General features: G+C 37.9%; 1 protein-coding gene across 12 annotated transcripts in view; it reads right to left on the bottom strand.

The window, feature by feature from the left end:
- Window positions 1–23,197, bottom strand: part of Ih (hyperpolarization activated cyclic nucleotide gated potassium channel Ih) — a 135,704-nt gene that overhangs the window by 20,466 nt on the left and 92,041 nt on the right. For 5 of the 12 annotated variants that reach the window (XM_071700685.1, XM_071700683.1, XM_071700682.1 and 2 more), the window contains 3 exons: window positions 11,029–11,192; window positions 9,536–9,672; window positions 9,067–9,210 (listed from right to left, as the gene is read on the bottom strand). In XM_071700685.1, the coding sequence (XP_071556786.1) occupies window positions 9,067–9,210; window positions 9,536–9,672; window positions 11,029–11,192 (445 nt within the window). Of the gene's footprint in view, window positions 1–4; window positions 3,721–4,744; window positions 4,820–5,569; window positions 5,651–9,066; window positions 9,211–9,535; window positions 9,673–11,028; window positions 11,193–23,197 lie in introns of those variants that run through there. The other 7 variants (XM_071700680.1, XM_071700681.1, XM_071700688.1 and 4 more) reach the window with 5 other exon arrangements.

The raw sequence follows: 23,197 nt of genomic DNA on the forward strand, positions 1-23,197 counted from the left end.
AGAAACAAAAGAAAGCGGGACATAGCCAGACATAGTAAGAAGAGGTTAATAGAAATTCTGCAGAGGTTAATAGAAATTTCACAGAGAGGAAGTAGAGATAGTGTCAGAAAGAGTGTGAGAAAGAATAGAGGAAACAGAGATAGAAAGAAACGGAGTGAAAGTAACAAGTGAGGAGGACACGGGGAGAGAAACGTCGGTATAGTTAGTACAGTAGGCGGTTATATATATATACGACAGTTTGCAAGACGGTATGGTGATAGAGTAGCGAGAAAAGTAAGACGGAAGTAGTATAGGAGATTGTCGGGCGGTTGCAGGATCGATGTTCTTTTTCTCGTCTCTCGTGGGATCAGAAATTTCCGTGTGCGGTACAGTGGCCACGTTACACAACAAATGCTGAAAGGCAATCCCCAACCCTAAAGTTTCGTCTTTTCGCTATGATATGCAAAGTATATTCGGATCGCGACGTCCGCCAGCAGATGCGCAAAAGTAGTAATTGATGTCACTGTACATTCTTAACGGTGACACCCATTGAAATCGGGCCGTATGCACGACCACGTGTGAATCACGTTAGTTTATCCATTTAACGACGAAATAAATTAAGAAAAAAAAGTAGAGAAAAACGATATATATATTTAGTTTGTACCTCTCATTTTCCATCCTCCCTCCTGAACGCTAGTATACTGGCACATACACAAGCACATAAACAGAGTAAGTAATTACATCAGGTGTATCGGTATATCGGTACATCGGTATATTGGTGTCGGTGCGAATTCTCGCTTCGCCGGCGAGAGTCGTGGGTACCAAAACGATCGATCGATCGCATGGACGATGAGAGATTGGTAAAGTGCTAGTGGGAGAACGCAAGTAAAAGAACGATTTTTGGTGATGTGAGCGAGCGTGTGCACGCGAAAATATAATCGGCTAGGGCACAGCACGATAACGAAAAGTGACAGTCCGATGATCCGTGAATTAGATAATTAGTAATCAACAAGCCATTCGTTAGTATCAAAGCTATCGAATTAGCAGTCGCACGCCAAGCGTGAAGCCGCAGTTCCTTTTCAAGCTCGGATGAAGCTCGATGAGTTAATTAGCGGATCTGTATATATGTAGTATCGTGGTGGATTTACAGTTTGAGTAAAAAAAAAAAAACCGCGCGATTAATTTGCAAAGCCTAGTAACTTGATCCCGGGCGTGTCTGTAGGTCCACTGAAATAATTCAGCACGCGAACGTAATTGACTTCGCGACACTGTCGATATTATCTTTCATGCAAATTCGACGGCATTGCCTCGATTTAAAATAGCGAAAATTTAATTGAAATATACGTCGAAGAGAATTTGATAATACTTTTCCACATGGGAGAGGCTGCTCATTTCGTCTTGAACAAACGTTTTAGTAATTTAATCGAATCGAATTAAAAGGACATTAATCGAAGAAAGGCTAAAAAAGATGAAGAAAAGTGCACATTAATATACGCTTGAAGGAACAAAAATCATTTTAAGTGTTGCTGATATATAATAAACATTGCTTTAGCTTCGACTTATGAACTTCATATTGATGAAAGAGAGAGAAAGAGAAAGAGAGAGAAAGAGAGAAAGAGAGAGAAGGAGAAAGAGAGAGAAAAATCTGCAAATGTGATAACTGTGAAATATAATAATTCTGCTCTTTCCGGGGCAATATGCGCGCATCGCTGCTCTGCTGAAAGAAACAGTCTGTGACGAGATAAACATTTACAAAGGAGAACGCTCCCATCTTTCTGAAAAAATTCCATGCAAAAGTCACGAAAAGGCAGAAAAAACTTGGGAATTATCAGAGTTTTCCATTAAAAGATCACCGTTCGAGGTGAAAGAATAATTGCCCTGGTCGCACATCGATAAGATAAGACAACACAGACAACACAGGACAAGAATATGTTCATCAATCGCGATCTCACGACACTCCTTTGTCGCGTTTTTACATCTTATGCATATACCCTTCTGTAATTGTGCGCGACAAGAAACGCGCGATTTGCACCGCGCTAACCAAGTGTGCGCCGCGAAAATCACGCGGACGCGACGTACAATCGCGCGTTTCTGCATGACGGTTATGATTTATCGTCTCTTAATGTGCGTACACACGCGAGTACGTTTTAATTTGCCACGCTGAATGCAACCAGCCCCGACCATTATCGCGGCGGTTTGCTACTGTGCGGCTGTTAACTCTAATGTGCGTGCTCACAAAGGCACTCGTGTTTGTTATCTGATTTAATTACGATGTAAAGGGAAAACTGGGCGTACGTGCCATGGGCAGAAAGCTTTTGCACTCGTTACAAAGAGAGCACTGCGTTTTGCTATTTCTCTTTTTTTTAATTAATTAATTAATTAATAGGAGCGAGCGTAAGGGTGGAACTTTTGAGCGCGTTGTTGATTTATTTGCAGATCGGAGATCTACGCATGTATATGAAGGGGCTGTTTGTCTCGCTAAAATATTTGACATAATCGATAACCCACATTTTAACATTTAATATACGGAATATCGTAGTTTAAAGGAGAACAGAATTAACGCAACGCTAATCATATAACGAAAAGTTAATGTTAAATAAACAAAGCAGAAAATTTGCGATCGACTTATTATATTTTATTCATTGTTTTTTATCTTCTTTTATTTATTTGAACATGATTTTCTATTTTTATGCATTATCTATTTATTTTTTCATATTGTAGCGTAGAAAATTTTTAATTTTTAACGAAAAGTAAGAGAAACTAAAAATTGGAAACTTTTAAATTGGCAATTTAAAACAATATCAATATAAAACTCTTTCACACCCCTTTCTCCTTATATCTAAATGTCTTATTATTTTAAAATGGATGACAAGTTTCAGTACACCAAGGTCAGTCATAACTTTAAGTAATCCCTTAGATTGACATTAATGACATTCATTTAAATCTGTTAAATTCAATTGCGTGAGACAAATTTCGTTCGGTGAACAACATTATGCAGTGAAAGAAGAGAAAACAAGAATCGTCTCTTTCAGATTTGCGATTAATCGACTGTTCTCTCCTTATTTCCTGTCTCTCTTCGCGAAAAATGAAATGCACGCATGAGTGACAGTACATTATGACGTACGTACATATGTATGCACGCACACATATGTATTCCTGAAAATGTTACGCTCCACTTTCAAGAAATCAACACGTAAGAGAAGCATCTCTCTCGTGGAAAATTTTCCTCTCATTGCACAATCGAGACGAGACGAGACTGCGTCATTGGCGATTCGCCGTGCGATCGCGTAGAGGAGCAGCAATTCTCAAGACAAGAGCGGAGACGCGAAAGACGCACGCGAAAGAGAGGAAACGTCATATCCGCTATCGTATATCGGGTGGCGAGATGGTTAAAAGATCGCGCGCTATCGCGTATTTCTCTCGTTCTTGTCATGGGAGGGCCAGGGCGGATATTGAACGATCTTCGGCGAAAAAAAAAGAATGTCACGCTGGCAAAATATCGTCGGTAATATTATAATATAAACGTGCTCCTGAGAGAAAGAGAGAGAGAGAGAGAGAGAGAGAGAAAAAGAGAGAACAAACGAACAAAAATACGATGATAAACGGATACATACGTGGGCAGAGGAAAGTACCGACGGCGTCTGCGTAATTGTACTCTCCGTCCTGGCGGAAGTAAAATGTCAAAATGAAATAAAAAGAAACGAAATGGGAATCGCTTCCTCCTCGTTAAATCAGGCATATCTAGACAACACGAAACAACAGGCAATCAGAACGGAACGCGAATGAAGGGGGGGGGGGGGAGACGAAATAATCGGTGGGGTTGGGGTGCTCGCTAGAAGTTTATCACGGAGGGAAGGGATGAGGAGGGAGAGAGGAGTAAATCGTCGGAGGATAAATAAAACTGGGAACACACACTGAACACGGGCACATCGCCAAGAATTTTGGACAGATATAGGGTTAGTTAACACCTAACACTCACAGGCAGACCTACGGTTAGACCAATCAACTTTCTCGTCTGTAGAGCGGTTCGTGTCGAATACCTTGCAGAAATTCTCCATCAGGTTTACTCTCGTTGTCAAACTTTCTCTCGTATTGTCAAGAATCTTTTTTTTTTTAAGACATCTCCTGTTTCATAATCACGCGCCAATTGGTGTGTGGACGCGACGACAAGATCCACGACAAACGAATTCTCGACTCTTCATCGTCACCGTGACCTCATGCGCTACCATTGTCAAAAAATGGTGTATCCGTTAAAAATATATATATATGTACTATCGGTATACAGTTACATGCACACGTATCTAGATTATGCAGACCGTCACTGAAAGAACGTCGATAATCGCTATTGACTCCATACGTTAATGTACATGCGCACCTATGTCGTATCAGGCCAATAAAGTTATGCGGCTTATGGGGCCGGTGATAATCGAGAGCCGAGAAATTCGAGATGAATGTGTTTCAACGGCGATCGGCACGAACGTCGGTAGGGCCGTTCCTGCGATCGCGCGATCGAATATTCGACACGACCAGTTCACAATGACTATTCGTAACCAAACTCATGTTAGTTACCTAGCAGAACGGAACTTTCCAACAAAACCCGACAAAAACAAGGTAGCATCTCATACCAAAAAACCGTTCTCAAGAACTTTGGCGAGGAATCAGCTAGTCGGTGAAACATGGATTTCAACAATGTATAGTTATAGAAAACATCGTCACTAAGGTATAATACTGCAAGCATTGTCATTCTCCATCGATCAATACATACTGAATTCTTCTCAGCTAATATCGCATCTTCTAATCTGTGATCCATGTCACACGTCGCATCGCCAGGACTACGGGACTAAGGACAAGACTGATCAAGAGCTTATTGAAATGTTTTACGCAGTGAGAGTTAGTTGACTTCCGTGAAAACTACAGCTACTTTAGTTCCGCATGAAATATTTAGCTTTATACTATAACTTTTCGCTTAATTTTAACCGGAACTGACTGTTTTAGTAATTCTGTTATATTACTTTACGAGAGATCAATTAATACGTATAAGACTCTTCCGCTTTGCCTGTTCGAGTTTGTAGTGTTCAGATATTAATCGCGCGACAAGGAAGGAGTTTAATTACTCCGTAAGTCTGTAATATGCTTTTAATTTGATCAAACAGTAAGCATAGTCGTTTCTCTGCTCGATCGACGGTCTTACATGGAACTTCCCGACAACGTTAAAGCTCTTGATCGGCTCTGCTACAATTCACAAACTGGGTCTAAGTATGTCGGGTGTGTTATATGTGTAAAAAAGAAAAATAACTTCTCGTACCGGAGACTGTAAATTACACGACAAGACTATGCAACTCAAATGTTCTCTATGAAACTCAAATGAAAAACGAGAGATAGATGACCACAAACAAAAACGGCAACGGTAATCAAAATAATCGTATAATCAATGAGTAACAACGAAAGAAACGACAGTAGTGAGTAATAATAATGATCTAGCGTATATAGATATATTTATACGTAGAAAAACATTGAGTTTTGTGTTAACGAACGCTTGAATCAAGTAAGGGCAATTGGCCTTGGTTTCAGGGTAACTAGGCAGGCACACCTTGCTGGTTCGGTCTGGTTGGTACGGGGCGTCGGTCGCCCGACGCTCGTAGTGCCTCTCCGGCTGTTGATAAAGGGGGATCTGCAAACCCATTTGGAAACGTGTTCTCGCAGTACGCCTAGTAGTCGATTTGTATATATAATTGTTTTCTTTGTATACTCGTGTGTGTATGTCGGAGAATTAATGCAAGATTTTTTGGTGTGTGTCAGTGTGTGTGTCATTAGGTGTACAGGCGAGGTTGTATAGACAGTGACGATATGGAAAATCCGCGTATGATATTCGGGAAAGATAGGAGGATCGTTATATTCTCACGGCATTTGATTACTTCAGAAAGTAAGTAATTGAGTATGCGATAGGGCGAGAATATTTTTCGATGAGATGACGAGTTAGAGTTCTCGAGGGATACGATGTTATGTGTAGAGCAACGTGATAATCACGCGCTCTTGGTGTCTTCGTTTTCGGGATATTGTATGTGTCGATATCCATTCGATAGAGATTTTTTGCTGCTACAGACTAATGGGTTAAACTATCGGCTCTGTGCTCGCATTGAAATCACCAAACAATGAAGGGATAAACATAATAATTGTATACGTGTATGTGTGTAAAAGAAAATGAAAGAAATCGCCCGTTTTGTTATATATCAATGTCGATTGTGTCTGATAATATATGTGAGAACTTGAAATGAGAAATTGTAAGCGCTGGTTTTTTTTCGTATTAATATTTTTTAAATAAATGAGATGTTATATAAGAAAGCAATTTGCGCGTATTTTGCACTTACAGAATTTTTATCTCAAGTTTGCACTTTTCTATATGGCAAAGTATATTTAAAAAACGACGGATTAGCCAATAATTAATCATTAATTTAGATTAAAACGATTTCGAACACGAAGAGATAATAATCAATTTCGATTGGATCATGCGAAATAATTTATAAATTAACTATACCAGCGCGCTTTCACTTTTTTTGCAACGATATATAATACGCACACGTTGAAAATTTATTCTTCGCGCTTCGAAAAAAAGTGTGACAACGGCAACGGTAACAACGAAGAAAAGAAGATAAGTGAAAACTATTTGGCTAAATTTCGTCTTAAATGGATCTTTTCAATTATCCTTCTATTAGCGTCTGTAAATAGTGGCATCACAAAATTATTACTCTCGTTGTCGTTGGCAGACTTTCAAAGACCATCGATGTTTTCACCGAAGTTTGCCTCGAAGATGGTACACGAATTGATTTGATTTTGCGTTAATTAAGAAAACATTTTTACCCCCAATTTAGCGAAAACGATTTTTCGTGAATTCGACAAGGAAAGAGAATACGGGATAGCGATTCTCAATATCATCGGCCGCATCGGTGCGTTCGTCTCGCGCATTTCGTCGCTGCTATTTGATAAACGGTAGTTAATTTGTCCAAACAATATCGATACTCGCGCGTATGATGAATCTATTGCACTTAAAACGCAGCTTTCCCTCGTGCATACGTTTTTCCTTTTTTTTCCCTCGTCTATATCTAGTTTGTACAACAGAACAGAACAGAGAGAGGAAAAAGCAGAGGGAGGCAATAGTAACGTTTCAAGGCAAGCGTAACAAGATTTTCAGCGAATGACAGACTGCTCTCTTGATTGGACGAAAAGCCTGATTGATTCGTTGGTCTCTTCGCTGTGCCACGATTTTACGATAGCAGCGCGAGCACAAGTAACGTAATACAAAACGTTATATCCCACGTAAACACAATCGCCGACGTGCGGAAGCACCGAAAGGTAGCAAAAATTTATCAACCCAATTAACCCACCGCAAACAATTAATGCACTTGCAGTTCATTCGCCGTATAATTGACCCGGCGAGATATATATACATTATGTACACGAAATTATGGATATTATCATTACTTGACTCATTTTCTTATTAATGTAATAATGTAAATGTTTCACAATCTTTTTCTATTTTATAAATGCAACAGCCACGTCGCAGTATTTTGTTTGAATTGTTGAACATTTATGTGAAGGAATAGCGAGATATATTGGGAGTGAAGTGAAATAAAGACGCGAATTTATGGGAGATATTTATAGAAATCAGTTCAATCTTCGTTATTTTTTTACCTTTTTACTGATTCTGTTCTTTCTTTTATCTTTCGAAATGACTCTCCGATCGAACGAAAGGGTGGGCAATACGTTTACGCGTCGCTTCGATTATCGAGTGGTATGTACACTTGCTTGGAAGAGCTTACTTACCCGTCGACGAATCGTCGTACCATTACATCACGTTCACAAAATCGACATGTGCGTTAAAACGAGAGCAAAAAGTAACGAATAAGATACGAATAGCGAACAGCAACAATTATCGGTGCATCGGAACGACAATGAAAAATATAATAAAATGTTGTCGTATTGTGTTACGAGATTCTCTTTGTATCGAGTTTCACGGTGTATTAGCGATGATTCTGCGGGACACGTAATCGCGCGCACGTGTATATCCTTTTTCCTCTATTTGCTTTTTCGTCACGCTACCTCTCCGCTTGTGTCCGCGAATTATTTGTTAGAGGTATTACCTATTGTTATGACCATTATTTGTTTACGCTCCTCTCGGTGCGGTAAGATGATCGAGCAAGGGAGAACAGCTGATTCTAATTTACGACTAATATTATTATCGCGAGAGAGAAAGACAGACGGAGGGATTGGAGACATTCTTTTAGAGTGGAAGTTTTCGGAGTATCACGGGATATATTGATTATAGCCGTGGGGACACTTGCTAGATGTTCAGCAACGGAAAGCGAAACATAATCTAATCATCTGAGAGCTCAGTTTGAAAAGCTTCCCCGCAGTGGTGGACTGAGACTTTTGCGACAACGATGGAAAAGTAATTTTGTCAAGAAGCGTATCCTACTTTCGCTGCATACACCTAGAAAAGATTTCTACACGCGTGTTCGATCGGCGTGAACTTTGTTGATGAAATTCTTATGACAAAGGGAATTCTCCTCGTACGTAGCGAGAACGAATACTCTCGTTAATGAGTGCAAATTCGGAGAAAACTTGGTAAAAAAGATTGCCTGTCGGACAGAATCCACCACTGACGTGAGAACTTCGCTAGTAACTCGGTGAGTCACCTGCGATTAAGTACGAAATATTCACGGGTAAGGGGACGAAAGTGGGCTGACTTGTTCCCTTTACCTCCTCCGATTCACTACAGCGACCATATATCAGGTGTAGACACAATTATTTAATATCTCGCGTAAAATGCGGAAGATGATTTCTGCAATTGACAGATTCAAAAAACTGACAATCGACATTAATTAACTCCGGTTAAGCCTCATTGTCTACAGGAAAAGCAGTAGTTTCGTAGGAGGAAGATCGTTCGTCAGCTTCCTGAATCCGTTAAAGGTCACAAACGCTTCTCCTTTTCTCTTTTTGTTTTTATACCTAAAGTATACACGAACTACACGTATCGTATGATTACAAAATGAGAACAATGCTATATATAGTAAGTAGCGGAACACTCACATAGACCTCTTCCCATTGCGAGACATACCGCACCAGTCTTGATAAGCGTAGTAACCTAACGAGTGACAATAGTTTTGCAAGCCTGAGAATCCTGAGAGCACGTCCAGCATGCAGGATCTGGAAAGACTCGCTGAAGTCCTGAAACTTGTGAATGTCTTTGTTACTGTGATATTTGACTTACTCCCTCTCAATTAGTAAACGAGTATCCAGAATTGTTTAATTATTTAGAAAATCGTTTCATGAATAGATATTAATTTTATATTTACATAACAATATTGTGTATGTTATAAAGAAGAAATAAAAGTTTACAATAATTATGTCGTGAAAAATGTACGCATATAAAAATGCATTGTTTATTCGGTGTTAGAGAAACTAGAAAGTTGTTTTAATGACTTCACGGAGTAGGCGAGATAATAACTTACGGCTTAACAAGAAACGCGCGTAAGGTTGCTGTGTAGAATATACTTACTTGATTAAATATGAGGAAAATGTAGTCTAGTGGTATGGAGGAGATGAGGTCGAGAAAGAACCAAGTCCTGAGGTAGTGTTTCGCGATTAACTTCGGATCCAGTATCACCTGTTCGGCATTATCCTGCTGCATTATACCTGCAACGAAAGAATTTTACTTCGGTGTTTTCCACGTCAATGATTGTCCAAAGCTTGCGAAGCTCAAGCCGCCGGAAAAACGCTAATGGTATTATCTCACGCTCTGGCGACTTGCCATCGATTCGACAGTTTGTCACGTCGCCGTTCTCGCGCATCTGATGCACCCATTATGTGTATATAATGCGTAATTTAACAATTGAAATTACGAACGAGAAAAAAAACCATTGAATCCGTTAGCGGCAAAAGGGGAAAAAGTAATTATTAAGAATATTACCGTTCCCGTGCTAATATTTGAACGGAAAGCGAGATAATGCGGCACGGAAAATTTAAATTATCACAAATTTTTTGATCGACGCAAAGCGATATGCAATATAACATAATGATTTTCATCGGTCGCGGCTCGTGACCCAATTCCACGTTTACGGAACCGACTCAAACACGTTTCAAATTAATCTCCGGGTAATAACGAAATGTCAAGGAGTTAGGAGTGTTCTCTTCCGCGTAACAATACTGTCATTGTGCATTGTCGGGGCCAGCAAGAGCGCAAGCAGTTGATCCATCTCGCATTGCGAGATCTGTTTTCGCCGGTATCTTATACCCGGAGATGTAGCAAGGACGAATCGCGCGAAAAAAAGAATTCGAAGTCGTAAACCCCTTTTGAAATCTTGGATATGCAAAATTAAAAAAATTCTCAAGGAAAACTCTGGTCTTGTGGTCCTTAATGGAGAAATAATTACTTATTGTCATCGGCCCGGTAATTTTGCGATCTTTAAAATTTGCAGATTTTCTAAATGCACATTCAAGGTATTGAGTAATAATTTTAGAAAGAAGAAATTGATAAAGGTTGGAAAAATGATTAATATTTCTTTGAATATTCTTTACCTGAGCTATAAATTTTTTAAATATTTTTTTATATTATTGAGTCTTGTTAGATATTATCATGTGTAGTAATAAAAAAGAATTTCTGCAAAATATTCTAACGTGTATAAACGTCTCGATTGTCAGCAGACTGTACTTATGCAAATTTACGCCGATGCGAGGAAATGATACGAAACACAATGTCAAATAGAATTTTGCATGTTCGCGGAGACAGTATGATGTAAGCAACACCTAATGGTATTACATGAAAGTTTCAAAAGACATTACTAATATCGTTAGAGATACGGAGCCATTGTTGCGACAACGCAGCTGTTCTTGCACACAAATTCTATTGGTATGAGAGATTAGAGCTGCAATTTCTCAACGGCATATATTTGCGAATTTAAAGCCTTTTATCATGGATTCCAATTAAGCGACGAGAATTTATTATAACTGAGAACTAATAGCAAGCAAATTGATCGATCGAATGACACTCACCCGTCCTGAAGTTGACGACGATGTCTACAAGGAATATTGTGTCGGAAAGGCAGTTGAAGGCTATCCATCTAGTGCTTAGGTCGTCATTGAAAAAACTAATGGCGACTGGCAGAATTATAAGATTAGCTACCAGTAGGAGGAGCATGCAGAGGTCCCAATAGAATCTGAAATATAAAAAAAAAATGATACGTTAGAATAAATCTATTAAATCAGAGTTTATATCATATAGCGGATTTGGGTCATCGTCTAAAAGGTGAAGTTTGAATAATAAAAGCTTAGATTTTAATGCAATTTAAGGTTTCTTCTCACTTAACTTTTTTCATTTTAGCTCACACGTGATAAGCGTTTTATATTCTCAACTTCAAGTATCTTGAGTCAATGGAGATTGTAAGGATTCGGTTGCAATCTTGGTTAAAATAACTTTCAAAATCTGATCTCGCTTTCACTGTAAACCCCCAAAGCCAGATATATCGTGAAATCTCTTTTTTTCCAAACTAAATTTTGTTCTTTACAAAATATCTTTGTAAAAATATAGAGTATCTTTTTTAAAATATTTTTATGATAATTTTATTGCAAAATATTTATTATATTTTTCAATATTAATATATTTCTTGTGAAGCTTGAATTTTATTCAGTTAAATTATTTAATTAATAAAAGAATATTTGTACGTGTATTGTTCAACTCGGAATAAATGATATTAATATTACGAAACTTTCATCTAAAAGACAGGGCTAACTTTGTAAATAAGTGAGATAGTGAATACACATTTCGAATACTGATTGCAAACAGTCGTAAGAATTTACATTTTATTACGCTCACCGCGGTACACAAGTTTATTTCACATTTTTGATCCGCTTAACCGGTTACGGAATCATTAGTCTGCAAAGTAGTGCTTGTGAATAAGAATGAGGGTAATTTTTCACCATTTCGCGGGGAAGGTAGCGAGAGATTTATAGCGCGATAAAAGAAACTGGACGATTTCTCTCGAGAAGATTAGGTGGGAGCGCGGAACAAACTTTTCCGCGCTTCTCGTGCTTTTAAAGAGAAGCAGTTGATTGTAGAAACAGTCGATGGTCCGAAAATTATTCCGACATTTGACTATTCTGGTCGATACTTAACAAAAAATCAACGGTCCTGATTGATGCGGTATAAATGCGATAAAGAAGAATTTAAAATGAGTACTAAATAACGATCAATTCTTGAAACAATAATTTGTCGAATTGGGGTTTTCGAAATGCAAATCAGATTGAATCAATTACGAATACTGATCTATAATTAATTACGCTTTCAAACAGAGATTGAAATTGAATTGGGACGAGATGAGTTTATTTTCCACCATAATAAACTCTGTGTTCTTAGTGCCGAATGTATGATGACGGTAGGGACCAATGGATATGCGAGGCGAACATTTTCGATGGACATTGGTAACTTTGCCAACTGCGACGCAAATTGTGACGGTTAATGAACAAACTCGCTAATTTCACAACTTTGGAATTTTCAATCAGATATGCGACGCGTCAAAGTTATACGCCGGTAGTCCATTTCGATGTAAAACATTTCAACTTTTCTGCGGTCTAACGGGAACAATGGATAATACAAAGTTGCACACAATATGACGACGGTGAAATCATGCATATGGATGAGTATGAGTCTAATTACTCTTTGATATTTATGGCTGCGCGTAAAATCCTTTATTAACTAATTATTATGCTGGATAAACTCTTTAATTTAATACGGTGATATTATTTTCCTTGACGTATATTTAATCCATTATTTATTCAGAAATGCAATAATATTAAGGAATATTTATTGTAGATTAATTTCTTGATGTGCAAATTTAAATACCCTTAAGAATATAACTGTATTTGCGGAAATACAGTTACACTTAAGTATTCGAAATAAATTACATATAGGTACTACATATAGAACATATTTAGGAGTTATAAATAATATTATTTAGACTTAGACAATTGTTATTTTAATAATAAAATGGAAAATTTTAAAAAGTATCATGTATATAACGTTACTTGATGTATTGTGTAAACTTTGTAAATTTAATAGTTTAGCTTGAAAGTTACATTATCACGATAATCGAGAAACTTTCTCTTAATATGAAATCTCTGATGCGTAGACATGTGACAGTTATCTTACACGGGGGAGATGCACAAGAATAACGTTACGGAGCATCACTCTTGTAGCATGTATCTTAAAATGATGATGCATTATGGTACAAATTGCTATTCTTCAAAACGAACAGTTTAATTACTTCCTTCCCTTTTTCCAGCAAATTACCATCTTAATATAATTAAGCCGTTATGTGTACCCACACACACATACATATACACAAAGAGAGGAAGAACAGTGCATTTTTTCAACTCCCATTAATTCTTCTCCTAAAAACACTGGCCAGAAGTTGACACACTAATTATATAAGGCAAGATTTTCAAGTTATCTATCTTTATTTTCCTGGAATTTCTTCTTGTTTAAATAAATCTTGGAAGTAATTACAAGCATTATTCGCTAATGGAGAGTATAAGTTGGCCTTCTCATTTTGCATAAAAAGGATAAATTAGAAACTTTGAATTTTTCTCAAAACATTTTTCTCAAAGCTGAGCCTTTGCTTGTGCATCCTTCTTTTAGCTATCATCTCAATTTATCCGCACAGAATGAATTTAGTTTATTAGCCTTTGTGGTTTACGACGGCATTGTTGCAACCAAAGTGCCAGGGTCAAGAGATAATACAGGAACTGGTCTATAAAACTGTAAGGTAAGGTAGTAACTAAGCTCTCGTTCCGGTAGTTTACAAAGTACACGCACCTTGCGACGACATAATACGTCAGCGTTATGATGAAGAAGTAATGTGCTTGCGGGGAGCCTTTATCAAAGTGCAAAGGCTCCCGTCGGTCGATCGTGAAACTCAATTTCTGAAAGCTCGATTTTAATCCGAGCAACATTGGCCCACTTTTCGAAGTAATAACGTTGCTGCGTTCGGGGGCAATAAATGCGCCCGTATGTCACGACATATACCTGAATCTCCAACATCCCGCTGATACACCACACTCTCTGTCACCCCTTCTCCTTCCGCCAATTAAAAAATTTGATTTATTCTGGTCGTTCAAACGCAAACTTCATACATATCTCTGCAAAAGAATTAAAAAAAACCGCAATACATTCGTATCCAAAAATTTATCGTTACTTTATCCTCACACGCCGGCAGATTTTGTTTCGTAAATTGTTTTGCGAATTGCATTATTTCTGTTTTCATGTTTTTTTTTTACTCTCGTCTTTGATCTCGTCCCGTTTTGTGCTTGCTATTTATTTTTAATATAAAGTTAAATATCGTCATTACAACTTGCAATATGTTTATATATATATATATATATATATATATATATATATAGGAAAATCGCGCGAACATTACTGCATGTATAAAGAGATTTTACTTCAGGATATAATATATAGTACTTCTCTCTCTTTCTGACTTTATCTCTGTTCAGTCTGTATCGTGCAGATCATGAGAGAACACGCACGTAGTTTGCGTAGTCTCGCTTGGATGCTGCACGCGAATGCATCCTGCCGGAGCGCATGTCTCGTTGAAATACTTTGCGGAAGGAAGTAATACTCGTGAGCATTTCATGCCGGTGTGGCAGTATCTTCGGCAGCAGTATCTTTGCCGAAAGCGAATCTGGCAATTTCATTTAGTTCCGTGTGTACGGTACTGTGATATTGCACGCCATTTTTCGACCAGCATCGATGCGTAACGGTACCGGAAACGTTTCATTCGCATCGAATACAAATCGCCTACGGCGCATTCGAATTTATTTCTCGTCACAAAGCATTCCAAAGAAAGTGTACGGATAATCCGTGCGCGGACCATCAGTACCTCTCTTCTCTGCTGCAATTTAATTAGATTATGCGAACATGCGGGCGATAAGGCGTACAGCTATACTCCATTTAAACTGGAGCTTATACTGGTAAACCGCACTGAAATACCGGGCTCAAGTCGACATTAGTTCTAATTAATTAATTAGGTAATGCTTATAAATGCCTCGATGATATTCAAGATCTTAATATCACTTCCTATTTGGTGCTGCGGATGAGCTTTAGTGTACAAGTTTTGTGTTGTCAGCAGAACTTATATTAATTTTTATATAACTAAAAGAGCGAGAGAGAGAAAGAAAGAGAAATTAATTAAGCTAATGTTTCATCAAACTGAGTATTTATCAGAAAGAATTTTATATATATTTTGTATAAAATAATATAAAATGTGAAAAATATAATAGAATATCTTTTTGAAAATAATACAATAAATATATTGAATCATAATGTCATGAATAATCTTGAAGGAAACTATAAAAGAAAAGAAAATTACAAATCATAAAAAAATAAAATAGAAATACATTCTAATGTTCTGAAGCCGAAATGCTCAAATCGAATTAAATGAAAAGTTTTCGTGGCATAATAAACTGGAGCGCAGCGGCTCATATACTGCGCGAAATTAATTCGACACTATTGGAAATGGGAAGAAGATTGATGGGGCAATCGCTCTCAGCATGATTATAGATCGAACTATTCTTTCTATGACGTGTCGTTTGTTTCAATTCGCGGCTCATGTTTCTCCACGTGAGTTATGCTCATGCGGAAACATTTTCTCGGAAAACGCGCTTGCCTTGGGAATTCGCATTATAATAGTTCGCTTTATGTGTCGATACGATATCGCGATGTTGAGGGCGAAGTGCATTAGAAGGAATTTCACTTATCGATTTTCATTCGCGTGATATTCGATATGGTAAAACCATATCGCAACAATAGCAAACAGTCGTAAAGAGCGAGCATCGTCGGAATTTATGCTGAGTCGTTTCTTAATAGTTCATTTATATTTTGCATTAGTAACTAGTATAGGTAATTAGCGGTATTTACGACACGGAGGAATGAATCACATAATTTTCAAACGGGTAATTTAAGCGTGTTTAACGTTCTCGTAATCGACATAATTATAGTGAGGCAATAAACGTCATGTTTAATACGTGTTACACATTATGCGATATCTGTAATACGTTGGGAAATATTTTACGCTGTTAATTAAAATTGCAGTGCTCTTGCTATGTGGGTCATATATCAAATGAAGCGATCAGTCGATTCGTGGAATAGAAAAAAGACGCATGGCATGTACAAATTCGTGGATATTGGCCAACTGGCATAGGTCAACGAAATACATATCGATACGGCGCAAATGGGCGTTTATATCCGTTCACGTCCCATTTGTGTAGAATATAATTTCGGTTTAACCGCGCCTTCTCTCCGGAAACAATGCTTCATTTTTGATGAAATGCAGCAGGGAGATGGAATTGATAATTAGCTTCTATCGGGCGTTCCGGCGTTGATGTAATTTTAATTCATTTAGCACACGAATTTGTCTCGAATTTATAATGAACGCGATCCAACGTTCTGAAAATATTAATTTTAGAAAAATTGCGACTTTATACCAGTTGGATTTCGAGTAGGTCGAAAAACGAGGGCGATGACAAAGAGGCGAAACAGTGGTTTTTCGTATTAGAGTAAATAATCACGAGATAAAATGGATTAACGACGCGTGAAGAATTATGCCGACCAGGCAGATTTTCCGGAGGTTTTTGTATCAGACGGACTTTTTCCATATACACCAGTAATGCCAGACAGTGACCTAGAAGCGTCTGTGAGATTATGCGTCGGCGATAGCCCATGCCCCGGGATCAGATTTATGCCGCTTTTTCGGAAGATCTGCTTTAACGAGCGTACGAACGGGTGGGCGGCGGGGTTCTCTGAATTCGAGACAATTTACCACGTTCTCGCCTTTCAGGGGTACTTTTTCTCGGGTTGCATATGGCTATGTCCGCAGCGGCCGGTTGCATTAATGTCTAGTAAATTTTACTTCTTTGCATTATGATTATTATACTTGGCACACTGTTCGTATTATACGAAGAAGTTTTCTCGCGATAATTATCAAAAGTATCCTTTTTCATAAATTACGTAAATGCGACCTTTCTCTGCCGTTATATTTTTCCCGCGGAAGTATTTGCAGTTCGACAAACACGTGTCGCTTAATTGACGTTTCAAAATTTCTGTTGCGATTAATTGTGGAAAAGCGCAAAACGTGGAAGCGGAAGTGCGGAACTACGCCTACATGTTTTGATCTCCATGGAACTCCGCGTAACGGCATTGGCACGATGATCGATGAAATACGGTCTCCCACGCGCTTCTACTCTCCGCCGAAAGGTGAATATGTTATCGTCCCAGTTTCTCTTCCTGGATACTTCCAGCTATCCTACCTACGAGAGAGGCTGACCGCATTAATCTTAATTTGCTTTAGACGATTCGGAGTATAACAGCGCCGTACATCAAAACTTCACCGCCGTGCATTGAGTTGCTCAGAGACTTTCTTGACCTTTCCCGTCCGACGTAGCCTTTTTATCCTTCTCTTATGAAAAAATGCGACACGTCGGAGAATTGCCGCGTCAGGAGGATGGATGATTTCTGGTCGCGAATGCTCGCGATCCATCTTGTGCTCCAATTCGACGCGGACGGGGCTAAAAATGCGTCGCGTCACTTTTAAATAAGGATTGAAACTTATTGAAGTTGCTACGATTATTCAGTATTATCGATATAAAAATGATTTATGTCAGAGCTGGTCAAAGTATCATAAACATTTACTTCGCATGAGAAATAGGAGGCAATGTTGAAAATGTGATATAAAGTTACAAAATATATGAACATTTCTGAAGATTTTTAATTCCTTAATTTTAATTTTGTTTCAATCGAAATTATGAAATATGTTACTGTATATGTTGTGTGAAATACTGTTTATTTCGATCTACTATATTTATTCGCGACAATTATTATAAGATACATTGTTTTGTTTCTACGATACGGAAATTGGAATTCAGCGACTTCAGAGACTCTGTTTACGGAGATGACCATTTTTAGTAACAATCGCGTATTTTTGCCTATAGCCTTGCATATTTTAAGAACGTGTGAAAAGCGTTTCAGCTTCATGAATATTGGAGAGGATTACTCATTTCTGTCCCTTGCGGGGCAAGTGCGCTGTCCAGAACGCCTTACCGCGCGTATTTGCTACGTTGAGGATTAAGGGTTTGCCTTAGTGTATATATACTACGTGTCATGTATGAACGACAAATTTTGTGGCCGTGCAGCATTCTAATAGGATTACATCGAGCTTGGAACCGAGAATTTCACCCATTTTCCGCATATATATACGTACATATTCGTCTCATTCACGCGAGCTCTCGTTGAAATGCTATTTAAAGTATGACATTTTGGTTGAAATAACGCGGAGAATTTCGACTAGACGTACGGAAGTATATCACAGACAAAATTGTGAATGCGCGCGACAATTCGGGGAAGCCACAGGTACACTGCCCGTCAACGATCCCTCTCTTGGGAACACATAAGTTCTGGGGACTTTAATAGAAGTAACCAATAGCGTCTCTAGGCTTCTATGTTCCCCCCTTATCTCAGGAAAGGAATCGTTGATGGGTAGTGTACATCACGGACTTGCTCTCCTCTCTGTAAAAGTGGACATAGTGAAGAAGAATTGATGAACTCCAGAAAAAGAAAGATTTCACTAAGAACGCGAAGTTTTTGCTTCATCCTCAAGCTTAGAAGCAAATTTTTGACTAATAAATGACTTTATTATTTAATATTTTTACTTTTTATTCGATCTCATATAAATATGAATATTTCAGAATTATTAAAAACGCGCTTGATGAATATATAATATTACTGGGTAATTATCACGTTTATCATATAAAAGTATCACATAAAAGTAAGGTTTAATTACATTACAGAGTTCTGCATTAAAATAAAAAGGAAATTTTATCCGATGCAGAAAATTAATCAAACATCTCTCGAATACTGAATTTTGAAACTGATTATAAATATGAATTATTTTCTTGATATTAATTAATATTCTACATATTTTGTAACAAAGTTATTTTTTCCCTAACATAATCGAATTTTAATTTACGAATATTTTATTAAATTATATAATTGAAATTCATATACAAAAAATATATTTTTTTCGTGGTTTTATTAAAGTAGTCAAATCGGTAATCGAAATTCGATATACTTATACCGATAACGTGGACCAGTATCTACGAAGCCAAGAATTTCGACTACAATGTGTAATGTGATATATATGGGTCCCGGTTTAACTGTTTGAGATAGGATCCGCAGGATTTCGGTTAATATCGATAACGACAATATCTCGCATTATGTCCTATTTCGAGATGCACGTTTCAACATGTGGTTTAACCCCTCGCCGTTGCATACCGAAAGGAGTCAAACTGAAACTTCAATATTACCTACGAAATAGGTTCCACCGACGTCCGAATGATTAATCACGGCTATCAGCATATTTTGCTATTCGTTCGACTTGAACAAAAGGTCGATTTGTGGGATATAGGGATATGAAACATTCCACGCGAACTATATATATGAAATCTCTTGAATGTCAATGAGTAACCGAATTCTGATAAAATCTCATGCTTCAGAAAAAAAATTTCATTACACACCTAATATTTTATGAGACTGAGACATTAATTAGTGTCTAATTGTATCACGGAGTTGAGGATTGAAGACGATTCCGTAAAGTAAAAACGTTGCCTTGGGGAAAAAAGTACATTTAAACTTTTCGTTCTATTTTTTAAGATACATAGCAATCTCATTCGATGTTAATGTGTGGAGTTGCTTCCACCTGTTTTGTAAAATAAAGTTTAAATACGCTTTCTTCTCTCTCGAGACAAGACGTTACTTATACGTGTCCCCTTTTTCCATCCATCGCTTCAATCCATTCCTCTTCATTTACGACACGGAGACATTTCTCGTATGTTGCAATAAAAGCGAGAAAATCGCATAGAGCACGCTCTCTTCGCTCGCTGGCGTATCTGGGAGAATTATTTACTGCAGTGCTACTACACAAAGGCGCGACGCCGCGTGTTTGTTGATTGAAAATGCATAATGCAGTATATATCCGCGAAAATAGCGCGCATTCGCGGCGCCCACAAAAATCTCATTACTCAGATATGCTGTTTGCAGGAGAGAACACGAGCGGCGTGATAATAAGCTTTGTATCACCACCGGAAGATGTGTTCCATCATTGCTTACTGTAATTATCGAAGCAGACTGCGCTAGCAGAATAAGGGGAACAATACGATACGCGACGTTCTAGGAGTTAACCACACATTGTTCCGGCGTATTAGTTCTTCTGACATTGATGGATCTGCACGCTGTGTTCCCATTCTCATTCTCGGAGCAAACAGGTTTTCGGGATGAAGTTTGAAATTGATTCAACTGGGGGAAGAAAATGAGTGGGCTAAAGATGATATTGTCAGCATTGTCTCTCAGGAAATTAGCTCAGGAAACAGCCGCGAAATTAAAAGTCATTAAAAGTCAACCCCTTTGAGAGGGGTTGAGTAATTTCTTAATTAGACGAAGACAATTCTATTATACACGCAAGGCCAGTTTCCTAAATTATACAGTTAAATCGAAATATTAAATCGAAAGTGTTGTTAATGCGGGCTGTCATATTTTTGGTCGTATTCCAAGTAAGAAAGCTCCAAAATATATGTCTTGGAAATTGAGATGTATAACAGCGTTTATAGCTTATTCGAGAGTATTGGAATTATTCTCAAACTAAAATATCAAAAAGCCTTTTCAATAAAGAATAATGCTTCTCTTTTGCGATATTCTACATGTATACTTGGCGTAAAACGCGTCTTTTGATAAGCTCCGACAAACAGGTGGCAGTCGCGATAACTATATTCGCTTCGCCGAATTTTCCACACGATAATTCCATTTCATGCCAAAATTGTAACTATGTCGATACTTGGCTGATTTCCATATCTTAAGTCGGAAGCCACGCATCGTTTCGTTTTGTTAAACGTACTCTAGATACGTAAAAACCGCAGGAAAACCACTGAGATTTATCTGACGTGCGTATGGATATACCTCTTCTACGAACACTATTACGCATGTTATGTTCAATTTATAATAAATCATATCACTTTTTTGTCAGCCGACTGACGGGATTTACGCAAAAAAATTTTAAAGTTTTGATTTTTTAGTCTGATTCGAACAAGAGTCAGCAGAATAAACATGAATTGAATACATAAAAAAATATATTAAATAAAATAAATTTAATTTAATTCAATATATTAAATATATAAAAATGGAAACGGGCAATTAATTAAATATTACGTATAAATGTTAAAACTGCTAATTGATATTGAGATACTGAGATAACAGTACATTTTAATTGATAATCATACTGTTTGATATATTGCAGATATATTGTGAGTGCTTATATTTTATTATGTGCGTATGTAAAGCAGAGGCTTTATCACAGTCACATTTGTAAAATAAGGAACTTATTTAACATAGATCCGATCAATCTATTCTTTCCTTATGTCGCAGTAAGTTTTCATTTTTCTTTTATGAGTCTACTGCACAGAGTAGGGGTATACCCGTGGATTAATTACACAAGGTCTCGCTACCGTAAACGTAAATTCGATTTATATAAGGAAAAATAATAATTCGTCGATTGCGATGCGTTTATATATTTGAGCTTTTACTAGGAAAAATTAGAGATGGAATTAATTAAACGCTTAAATTATTTGTTCTTAAGGAACAGTCTTTTTTATTGTGATGTGCGGCCCGATAAAAATTGTTCACGTTGTTATAGTAGACAACAACTCGTTATCTGCAATCTTTGTTCAAGAAAATATAATTTCAGAGGGTATAATGCTATTAAAGGCGCAGTCATATATTACCGAGAAAACTATGTTTGCTCGCAATTGGAGCAATTCCACAGCGGCCACCAGATTCTCGAGAGATCAGATGCACATATTTGGCCAAGTACCGCTGCATACGTGCACACACGCACACACACGCTCGCGTCCGATTATATTGATTAGTAAGAATCGCCATGAAATGCTTCGCCCGTATGCTCGTGTATACAGTACTGAACAATACTGCGGGGTCGCCCATTGTTCGACAGAGGATGCTGACATAATCAAAATCACGATCATGCATTTTATAGTCTTGACGCGTGCGCACGAACGGTTTTAGCCGAGCAGTCTCGCAGGCTCGAAATTCTTGAAATCTCTTATCTACCGTTGAATTTGAAACTTTATTGCTGTCGAAAAAAAAAAGATCTTTGTGTTCTTAAAATACTCTTGATTTGAAAGGAAGGAACAGGAGCTCGTTTATTCCTATGTTGCGCTCAAAGTAAACGAATGAAATCTAATCGATTCTCTCGGCGTTTAGAATACTAGATTGACTTGATCGTTCACTTTGTTGCAAATGTCTTAAGAATAAGGAGTTTATGCCGATCGAACCGTGTAAACTATACTCTGCCGCGGATCCTCGCGATTTGCACGCCTGAAGGACTGCCGGAGATAACTCCACAGGCTTATTTATTTGGACACGATTTATTTTCGCGCAGTTTCCGACGAAGTAGATACTGAATTCGACACTGTTTCTATATTTAAGTGACTTTGATCCGTCGCGCGGTTTCCCATCGAATTTCGAGGTTTATTCGCGAGCTGTCGTGTATACCGTCCCGCGAAACGATACGCCGCACCGACGGGAATTATCACGGCTATTTCTGTGACGCATTTATATATCGGATCATGCGGACCAGAATACGCTACGAAATTGCCGCTAACACGCGCTTAGCCGTAACTAGGATATTAATAATTTATACGCCGCTCTCCGAGGATGCGTGTGCATGTAGATCCCCTGTGCGCGACCGTGCCGCGGAGTAATCTTTGATATTTCGGGCTGACGGCTCTTTAATTACTCACATCGAATACCGTCGCGTCATCGTATTAATTTTTACGACGTTGTCAACGAAATTGTCGTGCATCATGAATGCGGCGCACCAGACCCGAATATCGTTAATTTTACGAGAAAAACGCGGGAAATATTATAATGAATTATCGATATTTATACGCATAAGTTATTTTATATTAAATTTCAAACGATTATGTCTTCCTAAAAAATTGCCTCTTCAAGACCGGGTCTTGCTCCAAAGGCGATTGCGGTAAAAGCGTCTATATCGGGTATCGCTATTTTATGCACTCGCTTCGACATGTAGAACCGGCTGATCAA

The sequence above is a fragment of the Temnothorax nylanderi genome, unplaced genomic scaffold (assembly GCF_030848795.1).
Source record: "Temnothorax nylanderi isolate EJ_2023f unplaced genomic scaffold, tnyl_v1.0 TNYL_tig0023_pilon, whole genome shotgun sequence".
In the NCBI taxonomy this organism is placed as follows: Eukaryota; Metazoa; Arthropoda; class Insecta; order Hymenoptera; family Formicidae; genus Temnothorax; species Temnothorax nylanderi.